The sequence below is a fragment of the Cannabis sativa genome, chromosome 5 (assembly GCF_029168945.1).
Source record: "Cannabis sativa cultivar Pink pepper isolate KNU-18-1 chromosome 5, ASM2916894v1, whole genome shotgun sequence".
NCBI classification, from domain to species: domain Eukaryota; kingdom Viridiplantae; phylum Streptophyta; class Magnoliopsida; order Rosales; family Cannabaceae; genus Cannabis; species Cannabis sativa.
Genome location: NC_083605.1, coordinates 45,474,438 through 45,486,165, shown reverse-complemented (window position 1 = coordinate 45,486,165; position 11,728 = coordinate 45,474,438). Strand labels below are relative to the sequence as shown.

Genomic DNA, 11,728 nt, shown 5'->3' with positions numbered 1-11,728 from the left:
TTCTTCGGAGTTCCCGGGAAGGATGCCATAGATTGCTACAATGAAACAACTTGTTCGATTCTTAGTTTACAATATTTTGAACTTTATGTGTCTTTTATGTCATGTTGTTTGAACTCTAGGTTTATGTTGGTGTTCATTTAAGTAACTTTTCGGTTTACTTAATATGTTTAGGAGACTATTGCCTATTATACTTTTGAAGTAACATTTCGGTGTACTAGCACATTATGTGCAGTTTTAACTTTTGTATTGTTATAAGACAATATGTTAACCTTTTGGAATATATTTTAGGTTTTACATGAAAATTAGTTTTATGTACTAACTTCTGTATGTGATATAATTTAATTTTGTTTATGAGTTTATAGACCATTGACAGTTTCGTATACCATTATCAGTGTTATAAACCAATTTAATGGTTGTAAATTAATAAAATGATTATAAACTAATTACAGTTGGTAACTATACACAATATTCTTAACTTGTTATTTTTAACTACTTATTTTATATGGATTACTAGAATTTTTAAGGCATGGTATATTAACCATGGTATTAAAAAGTATTCTTAGTACATTTATCAACTGACAATTATTACTGTAAATATTTTTTGGTTACTGTGTATATAGTAACCATGTTTGATATGTCTATCAACATTTTTCTTTTCTTCTTTCTCTTTTTTTTTTCCTGGACCTTAACTCCATCAGCCCCTTTTCTCTTCTCTTTCCACGTTGTCTCCCTCTCTCTCTTAGCTTGGTGCGGCGCCAAAGTTGGCTTCGAGTCCAACTGTGGCTGGCGGGGATGGGACAGAGATGTCTACGACGTTCGATGGTGACGGGATCCAAAGCATGTAGCCCAAATTTGGAGTCTCATCGGAGCACGTTAGGCCATCGACTCTGGGATAGATCTCATTCTCCCTCTCTCTATTCGTGGTCCCTCTGTGTTGCGCTCACCGTTTCTCGTTCCAGCTCTGACTAACAAGTTGGCCAGGACAGTGACAGTGCACGAGAAATGAGGATTCGGCACCACCATGGTGCTCGTAGACCCTAAAAGTTAGCTCCCTCTCTATTTTCTGTTATCTCAATTTCTCTTTGTCACTCTCTCTGATTTGTGCAAGGGTCTATGTGCGAATTCGTCGTGGTTGATGGGGTTCTTTGTTTAGATCTAACAATTTTATAATAGATATATATTTTTTTAAGGTCTGGGTATCTTTTAAATTTGTGTATTTTTTATGATTTGTATTGTACTTTTACCGTTATAATTGATCTAATTTTTTTTTTTTGTGGTTTAAGATTTAAGAAAGAAGATAAAAAATTAAAAAGAAAAAAAAAAGAGAAAAAAATAATTATTTTTCAATTATTTTGGTGGGTGGTGGTGGTTGCGTTATGATGGTGGTGGTGGGAGAAGATGGTTTCTGGGTAGAGGATGAAAGAAACAAAAGAAAAGAAAAAAAGAAGAAAAAAAATAATTATATTTTTGAAGTTTTTGTTATTTTAAAATTTAAAAATATATTTTTTTTAATATTTATATTAGATGGATCAATAAAAATTTGTCACGTGTATACTTTTGTAAACCGTAGTAATCCACTTTAGCACTTAACAGACTAAAGTAAACGAAAGGAATACTTTTAGCTCTAATTATTTCAATCTAAGAAGTTAATTGTACTAAATTTCAAAGTTTAAAGAGTTTGACCACAAATTATCCAAAATAAAAATAAAACTTATGAAGTACATTTTTAGTTTTTATTTTCAAATTTAAAAACAAAAACAATTATGAAACACATTTTTAAAAACAAAAAACCAAAAATTAACATTCATTTTGTAATTTAAAAAATTAAAAAACAAAATTATTAGGCACCCTTAAAGTTCAACTTTTTCTGTGTATTTACCTTCAGAGAAAAACGACAATGAAAGACATAGTTTGAAAAAACAATGGAAATGTAAAAGCTTGTTTCGTGTTTGAAGGGCACCACAAGTAACAGTGTGTTCCATATATTTTTTTTTTCTAAGGGTCCATAAATCATCTTTTAATTATTACTTTGAGCAAAAAAAAAATGTGTTCCGGTTTGTTGAGATTGTGAAAAGTAAGAAACAGAAGCAAGAGAAGAAAGAGAGAGAATGGAATCAAGCTCAACCTCAAACTGAGAAAGAGAGGCTTTATTTATATTAATGAAGAGGAAATTACAAGAGGCGGAGTTAGTTAAAACTAACTAACGGAAAAATTGTTAAAACAGTTACAAGAAAGATAAAACAATTAAACTGATACAGACAAAGGACAAAAAGGTCCTAACACCCCCTCTCAAGTTACACTAGGATTCCTAAGTGTTAACTTGGACCTGAAATTCTCGAACTGTGGTATAGGAAGAACCTTTGTTAGAAGATTTGCCATATGATGTTCATGAGATGTGTCGTATATCAAGTTGATTAGCAAGCACACGATCTCTAATAAAATGAAGATCAACCTCTTTCTGCTTCGTTCTAGCATGGAACACAAGATTTGAAGCAAGACAAGTGGCCCCAAGATTGTCACACCAGAGAACAGGGCAAGACACATTAGACAAGCCAATTTCTGTAAACAGAGACTGCAACATATGAGCTCAGTTGTGGCAAGGGCAATGACTCTATATTCGGATTCTGTGCCGGAGCGAGCAACCACAGTTTGTTTGCGTGAACACCAATGAATAAGATTGTCTCCGAGGAACACACAATATCCAGAAGTGGATTTTTGATCATCAACTGAGCTGGCCCAGTCAGCATCAAAGTAAGCAACAAGCTGAAGGTTGGCAGAAGGCTTGAAATGGAGGCCAAGATCACATGTACCTGCTAAATATCGAAGAATCCTTTTACAAGAAAACCAATGCTCAGATGTTGGAGCTTTTAATAACTAGGAGAGTTTGTTGACAGCAAATGAAATATCGGGTCTGGACATAGTTAATATTGTAGAGCTCCAATAACACTTATATATAGAGTAGGATCAGTTAGACGTGTGCCACCTGTTATGGAAAGTTTGGTACCATGGACCTGTTAGAATTTATTTTACCAGGATCTTAGATCTACTCACAAGTATGTTATTTTAACATCCTAAACATGAACTTCTAAAACGATATGAAACAAACACATATAAAGTATAAAAAACCTTACAGTGGTTGCAGCGGAATATAATGTCTCCTTCCACTCAGATCTCTAACCCTTGTATCTTTTCTGTCGCAAGGTATCACCAAGATCTGAGCCCGAATGTCCTTCTCTTCAGTTTGGATTCTTCACAATCTTCCAGACTATGATTGAGGTACCACTTGATGTGAGTGGGCACTACTCTATCACTAAGGGTTTCGAAAAACTTGAAGAAGGAAAGAGAAAGAGAAAGAGGTCGGCTATAGTAAGCGAAGTGATGGCTCAAATTTTTCTGAAGGCAAAATTTCTGATTTTTCAATCTCTTAACAAGTGTGAGCCATCACTATCTATTTATAGGTAACCACTAGGTTTAGGTTAGGAATTATTAGACATTAAAATAATAAAAATATTAATTGGAAAATTCATATTAAGTGGTCGGCCATGATGTAGTGGGCCCCACTTTGGTATTTTGCAATTTTACCAATTTTTATTTCTATTTTCTCAAAAACGCCAATTTTCAAATTCTAACCATTTAAATGCCAAAACTAATTATTTAATAACTAAAATAAATTATTAAATAATATTTTCATTTATTATATTTATTAATTATACATAACAAAATCTTCCAACTAATAAATAAAACCTAAAATCTCTTTTCTTCACAAGTTTGCCATTGCTTAGTGAAAATTCATAAACTAGACATAGTCTAATTTTAGAATTAAAATTGATTAATTAAAATCAATTAACTGAGTCTTACAAGCAGTATGGTCTCAACTAGAATGGGGACCATGGTCCTATATTTCTGAGCTTCCAATAAGCTGATCAAGAATCTACCAAGTAAATTCACTAGCTTATTAATTCCTTGTTGCGTCCACTCTTGGAACTTAGAATTGCACCCTCAGTCATATATAACACTCTATATGTTCCACCATATAGATACGCTATCACATTTAACCATCGTTATAATCTAAATAATCAAAGATCCTTTATATAGATGATTTACACCGAGTAGGGACTAATTTACCGTTTCACCCCTCAATGTATTTTGATCCTTAAAACACTTAGCTACCTGTAAATGATATTTAAGTGAACTAAAATATAATTACAGAAATAAGAGCTCTTCCATTTACATCTATTTAGCTAAGCTCGAAGGAAATCATCACTTTACTTCTAAATACCTGTAGAAGCTATAGATTCCATATTTATGTTTAGCGCTCCCACTCAATCATACTATCATGTTCGTAATATGTACGTATTACCCTGACCCGAAAGTAGGTTTAACTAACAAATCAAAAAACATGAATAGTACTCCTGAGATTGAACCTAAGTATATCAGGATTAAGATCTTTTGATATAAGATCAACTAGTGATATTGACGTGGAAAGATATATCGGTAAGTATTATAATATCTTTACTAAGATCAATATCGGTCCAGTCCAATGTATACTCCATACATTCGAGACTAGTATACTATGCCAATGTTCTGGAAAGAACATAACACTTATACAAAGTGTAAGTACACTTCATCGCTGATTATCACATCAGTGTAAATCTAATGAACTGATGAAACAGGGACTTTGTCTTTCGAAGCATATAATCACAATCACATTCCACTGTGTTGACATCACTGTAATTGTGTATGTCTATATGTTCTGGACTTAACAGATTTTGTGTATATATATATATAAATTAAACCATAAACATGAATATAACATGTAAGCATAAATGATTTTTAATATTTTATTGTTGACAAATCAGATTAGATTGTAAAAGATTTTATTTAGGGCATAAAATCCCAACAGGACCATGGGAGTGGGAGTTGGGGTGGCATCGGTCATATTTGTGGAACTGAGTAAGTCTCTGATATATTTAGATTGAGTGAGATATATCCCTGTTGAATTTCTGGTAACTTCGAACCCCAAGAAGTAGCTAATAGGGCCTAAATTTTTTAAGGCAAATTGAGAGTTCAGATCAGAGATGACTTTGTTGATGAGATTCATGTCTTCCCCTGTGATGAGAATGTCATCAACGTAAACAAGAAGAAGTAGAAGTTTGTTGTGTCTTCTTGTAAAAAATAGAGACGTGTTAGCCCTAGAATTGTGAAAACCCGACTGAATCAAATATGTTTTCAGTTTGTTGAACCAGGCCCGAGGTGCCTGTTTGAGCCCATATATGACTTTGTTAAGCTTGCATACGTGATCAGGATAATCATCACTTTTGAATCCCGGTGGTTGGGTCATATAGACACATTCATGGAACTTCCCATTTAAAAAGACATTATTTATGTCAACCTGTTGGATTATCCAATCATTGCAGGCAACAAGTGTGAAAATAACACGAATAGTAGATGGTTTGACAACTGGACTGTATGTCTCAAAGTAATCCAGACCTGGTGTTGGCTGAAAACCTCTAGCAACAAGCCATGACTTGTATCTATCCACTGAACCATCTGAGTTATACTTAATACGATGCACCCATTTATTTGTTGCTACTTTCATCCCTGGAGAATAAGGCACGAGAATGCAAGTTTTATTTCTGACCAGGGCATGAATTTCATTTTGCATGGCATTGAACCATAAAGGATCTTGGAGTGCAGCCTTGAGAGAAGTTAGTTCATGAGAGACTTTAGATATAGTTGTAAAGGCTTTTGGTTTTGTGATTCCATTCTTAGACCTTGTGACCATTGAGTGTGTATTTTGTGGAATGGCTACAGGGGCATTAATTTGTAACCCAGATGATGGTAAAGGTGTAATGATAGGTGGGGGTTCATGATCAGGTTGTGGTTGAGGGGAAACTATATTGGTGGGAGTGGTGTTATTCTGAGTTGGAGGTACAGCAAGGCAAGTTTGAACAGGGGTTGGAATTGGGGTTTGTGAAGCTGTTGCTGGTGATGGTTGTATAGGAGGAGATGTATTTGGCAAGGAGGAGTTTTTGGTTTTAGATGTGTCTGGATTGGTGACAGGTTAAGGTATAGTGTAAATAGGCTGCTGGTTTGAGTGAGTTGGGGGTTGTGAGGTTGGTGGTAGGGATGAGGATGTGAAAAGTGTTTTAAACTTGACAGTTCTAGCAATATAGATGCGGCCAGAGGGATGCAAGCACCTGTATTCCTTGTGCATAGTATTGTATTCAAGAAATAAGTATTGCGCAGTTCTAAAGGAGAGCTTATGACTTTGATAGGGCCTTAATAAGGGATAGCAAGCACAACCAAAAGCTTTTAAAAAAGAATAATCTCGTTTATGGTGAAAGAGTACCTCATAAGGTGCTTTGAGATGCAACACAGGTGTAGGTAACCTGTTTATGGTGTAAGTAGCAGCAACAAAAGCCTCCCACCAAAAACTTAAAGGCATGTCAGCCTGTGCAAGAAGAGTGAGCCCAATATCCACATGCCTATGTTTTCTTTCTGCACGCCCTTGTTGCTGGTGTGTGTGGGGACAAGGGTGCCTAAACTTAACTCCTAACTGCTGCAGCAAAGGTTTGAGGGGTCTGAACTCACCACCCCAGTCAGTTTGTAATGCTTTTATTTTAGTTTGAAAACTCCTCTCAACATAGGCATTGAATTCTTTGAAGATAGTAGTAACATCAGATTTAAGTGTCGTAGGGAAAATTCAAGTGTATTTGGAGTAATCATCAATGAAACTAATATAATATTTGAAGCCTTCCATTGAATTATAAAATGACGGACCCCATACATCTGAATGTATTAATTGAAATACATCAGTTGTTTTAGGTACAGAACTAGAGAATGTCATGCTGTGAAGTTTGCCAACTTGACAAGCTTCACAAAAAGAAAGATCATTACATTTTATTTTAGAACTGAGCCCATTTACAACTGTTCTTAGAATTTTATGTGAGGGGTTCCCGAGTCTCCAATGCCATAGTTGAAATTCTGATATAGCAGTAGGTGAGTTTTTGGTGCAGGTGAAAGCTCCTGGTGTGGTGTAGTAAAGGAATTTGTGGATGTAGTTGACACAGGCAAAGCCTTTGAGAGGTCAAGATTGTATAGCCCTCCTTTAAGAGTACCCCGAAAAAGTACTTGGCCCGAAGTCTTGTCCTTGATGAGAAATGAATTAGAATCAAAAAGCAAGATGATGTTATTATCTGTTGTAATTTTGGAAATACTAAGAAGATTTTTAGTGATAGCAGGGGCATAAAGAATATCATTTAAAGCTAAAGATTTATTAGAAACATTAGTGGAAACTGAAGTAGAACCAACTTTAGAAATAGGAATAGAAGAACCATTACCGACTGTAATTTGCCTTTGTAGTCAGTGGTATTTGAAAGCTGCTGAGAATGTGAGGTCATGTGATGTGTAGCTCCACTATCAACATACCATCTATTGTCATCTGTTGAAGTAGTGGAGTCAGATATCAGAGCTTGAGGATTGTTGTTATTCGAACCTGTATTGGATGTAGGATTAGCAAGTTCGGGATCATATCTGTGATAACACTTATATGCAAGATGTCGTATCTTGCCACAGATTTGACATACTGGTCTGTTGCCTCGTCCACGGCCGGTTGCAGCACCACGAGAAGGGCCAGTGGAATTTCCACGACTAGTAGGTTGACCACGGCCATTGTTATGTCCACGAGATGGTGCTGAACCCCGTCCAGTAGGAACACCTCTACTATTGACATGAGCAAGATTTGCTTGGGGAAGATCTAAAGTGGGATGCTGATTTTGTTCAATTCGCGTTTCTTGATTTTGTAACATATATTGAACTTCTTCTAGCGTAAGAGCTTCAGCACGAGCTGTGAGGAAGACAACAACTGTTACATATTCAGGGCCAACCCCACCAAGAATGTACATTGCGAGTTCTTGATCAAAAAGACGATGTCCAGCAACTGCCAGGGACTCAGCAAGATTTTTCATTTTGAGAATATACTCGCCAATATTGAGGGAGCCTTTCTTGGTGGTTTGCATTGCAAATCGAAGTTGAAGCTCTCTGGCTTTCGATTGAGTGGCAAACAGAGCAAAAAAAGTGTTCCATAACTGGGAGGCGAATTGGCACTGTAGAACATGGCCAATCATGGCTTCGGACAGAGAGTTCATGAGCCAAGACATGATGAGAGCATCACATCTGACCCAATGATCGTAATCAGGATTGAGAGTTCGAGTGACGGGATTGATCGTTGGTGGGCGAGGCATAGTACCAAGAAGGATACCTTTAAGGCCATGTGCACGAATCGAGGGGAGAACAAGGGATCTCCAGTAGGCATAATTGGTTCGACCGAGTCGAATATTGAGCAAAAGCAGATTATTGGAAATCTGAAACTGTGGTGGTGGATTCTCAGGAGCTTGATGTTGACGACGAGGTGGGGTGGAATTTTGGGCATAGTGGCCAAGATCATTTTCCATCGATGATACCATGTTGAGATTGTGAAAAGTAAGAAACAGAAGCAAGAAAAGAAAAAGAGAGAATAGAATCAAGCTCAACCTCAAACTGAGGAAGAGAGGCTTTGTTTATATTAATCAAGAGGAAATTACAAGAGGCAGAGTTAGTTAAAACTAACGAACGGAAAAACTGTTAAAACAGTTACAAGAAAGATAAAACAATTAAACTGATACAGACAAAGGACAAAAAGGTGCTAACACGGTTCAAAAAAAAATTATTACTTTGAGCAAAACAAATTGAAAATTGCATTAACAGCATTAAAAGTTACATTCTATTTAAGTAACAGAATACTTTTCTTTGATTATTATATATTATATTGCAGACAAGTAGGTAGCTTACTATACTAAGTGTAGAATATAATAGCCAAAGTCTTCTGATAGAATCATATAATAGGTATATTAAGACAACAACATGGTGTGTTATTCTCACATTTTGGATGGCAACTTGGACTGCCGCTCTTGGAATCTTGCTTTGGCCTTGAAAAGAATTTTATGAACTTCATCAAAATGAGGACTTGTTGCACTTTTAGTACTCTCAATCCATTGCTGAACTTTCTTGTAAGGGCCGAGTATGCGAATCCGATCCTTTTCGTCCAATACCTGCATAGAACAAACTCAGTTGTGCCATAAGTTAACATTTTGACGCAGCTACCAAAACTTAGCATAGCTACAATGCATGAAACACAAAATGCATACAAAAGCTTGATTAATAAATCTACAGTTGGTTCGGTACCCCAATAATCATGTGTTTTCTTTTTCTTCACAACAAAATATTTTATGAAACAGACTCCTAGCCTAATCCTATAATATTTGAGAAACCAAAAAAGAAGGAAACCGCAAAATCAGCTGTTTGGGATACCTGTCTTGTGTTTGTTTCACAACATTTTGAGAAAAACATATAGTCCTTACTCACCAAAACTTTTTTTTTTATTAAAAGAAAAAGAAGAAGAAGAATCAAATTATATTAGTAAGATTTAGTGCTGTGTGATTACCTCAAGTTGCATAATTTCACAAACCAGGCTTAGATCTGCTATGGATGGTTGAAGGCCACCTAGCAAGTACTGGCCTTTCCCCTTGAGCCAAATGGTCTCTAGTTTTGACAAAGAGGATGAAAGAATTTTCTCTGCTTCAGCAGCTGCTTGTGGATTCGGCTGAATGCCAAGTGCAGGCCCAAGAACAGTGTATAAAACATACTTTGCTGAAGCAGAAGCATCATTGAGAAAAGATTAACCCTCCAAAACAGCACCAGAATAACAACATGTAACAGTTTTCAAGTATATGGATGTGTATATAGTGTGTTGAATGGAATACAAATCAACAAAGTCAGAAAACTTCAATTAAAGCGAAGTGCAAAAACACCACTTGACAAATAGAAAAATCAAAGGTAGATGAGTCTAAAGCACCTGCACCAACACGTAAGTTCGAATGATGCCAATCCAATACTGAATTAATTTTAGCTCTCCTGAATAGATCAGCAGGATACCTGAAATAATGAACATGGAAGAATCAGAAATGGGTTGACTACGATAAAATTAATAGGGAAAAAATGTCACAATTTTTACAAAAGATATATCATTCAGAGATACACAATCTGAGAAAGAAAGATGTCATTAATAAATGAATGTTATAGTTTCTGAACTTTCGTTATGCCTGCCTAAAGGTATAGCATCAGTTGGACAGTGTAATTTTTAAAAAATGTAAAGAAAACCAAGAAAATAAACACGCATCCCTTTATTTTCTATACTACATCTATTTCGATTATTCCACTTTAATTAAATTCACAAGACTTAGATTTTATATTTTTTGGTCAACAAGTATCTACACAGCAACAGCTACACCAAGAATCCATAGGCAAGTAATCTCATTCTGTAATTCAACTTTGCTAAGGACAATTTTAAACACTTCTTTTGAAAACAACAAAAAAGGAAGAATAGCAGATATTACCAGTGATCTGGGACACCAGGATATACACAAGCAAGATAGATGAGAATTGCATGACTGCAAAAGAAATGGAAAATGGAACAGTGTTAAGCAGCAAACTGCAAATGTGATGAAATGATGTAAGGAACAGCAATTTGAATATATTTATATTGAACACTGAAGAAAAAAATGCAACAAAATAGAGCAGAAATTAACTATTCATGTTCTAAACATGGTTTTAAACATTTGTAAGGAATTCACATATAAATTATCTGTGGAGTATATTAATAGCAACAAACATGAGTCCTCAGTCACCATGTTCATGTAAATATAATGTCAAATCAAACCTTTATACAAGTTTTTTAAAAGAGAAAAACTGAAAATCAAACTGTAGTTAAATCAAACAATATAATTTAGTACAAGAAGGAACTACCTTTCAAACAGCTTAAATCTTCCGTCAACAATAGCAGGAACTTGTCCCAAAGGATTTATTTCTGAAATAAGCAAAACACAAAAGCTTGTAAATTATAGTGGAAAAGCAGCCCAAGTATCATTTATATCCAAATTTTTAACTAGATAAAACTACAACGCAATATAGTGAAAGAGATTCAGCTAAGTACAAAAGGTAGATATGGTTATTCCAATACGAAAAGAAAATCTCTACTTTCAGACAATTGGGTCTCCCAATTCCAAATATACATAATATATATACCTTTGAACTCGGGAGTTTGATGCTGGCGCTTGGATAAATCCACTTTGATTTCCTCGAAGTCAATCCCATTTACTCTGTACAAATAAAAAGAAAACACATATAAATCATAAAAATCATAAAAACAGAGAGTTTAATTTCGAAAAAGAAGAAATTTACTTGCAGAAGATTAGAATAGCACGGGATGGTTGGGACATTCTATCGGAATATACTTTGAGCGTCATTTTTGCTTCAATGAACTCTTTCAATTTTTTTTTTTTTTTTCTGACTTCTTCTTATCTATCGTTCTGTCTGCTACGGACAGAAATCGTTGGAGATCAGAGAAAAACCGATTGCTCTACTTTTCTTATTGCGGCAATGTGGACCAGACATAACCTTGGGCCCAATTGTATCGAGAACTTTACAAAAATATAATAAAGAAAGGGATAATTTTACAAATACACAAATACAATAAAAAAAAATTACAAAAATATGGTTTTGCGGAATTTTAAATATTTTTACGAATTTTTTAATTTAATTTACAGAAAATACAGTCTTTTTATATTGTATTCATGTTAATATGTTGTTAGTTTTTTGTTATATGTATGTTATTTTTTATTGTTGTTTT

At 35.0% G+C, this 11,728-nt stretch overlaps 1 protein-coding gene across 1 annotated transcript; it reads right to left on the bottom strand.

The window, feature by feature from the left end:
* Positions 1–8,714: 8,714 nt before the first annotated feature.
* On the bottom strand, positions 8,715–11,501 carry LOC115717261 (glutathione S-transferase T1). The gene is made up of 7 exons (XM_030646230.2): positions 11,281–11,501; positions 11,125–11,198; positions 10,846–10,906; positions 10,437–10,490; positions 9,896–9,975; positions 9,485–9,690; positions 8,715–9,092 (listed from the first exon to the last, which is right to left on the bottom strand). Exons 1-7 carry the CDS (start codon positions 11,343–11,345, stop codon positions 8,919–8,921), a joined length of 714 nt encoding a protein of 237 aa, XP_030502090.1. The 5' UTR covers positions 11,346–11,501; the 3' UTR covers positions 8,715–8,918.
* Between the last annotated feature and the right edge of the window lie 227 nt (positions 11,502–11,728).

Excerpts from the sequence above, each read along its gene's own strand:
- LOC115717261 (XM_030646230.2), bottom strand. The coding sequence starts at position 11,345 with ATGACGCTCAAAGTATATTCCGATAGAATGTCCCAACCATCCCGTGCT. Across the intron at positions 10,907-11,124 it reads TCAAACTCCCGAGTTCAAAG|AAATAAATCCTTTGGGACAA; the intron begins GTATATATATTA and ends TGCTTATTTCAG. Across the intron at positions 10,491-10,845 it reads AGATTTAAGCTGTTTGAAAG|TCATGCAATTCTCATCTATC; the intron begins GTAGTTCCTTCT and ends TTTCTTTTGCAG.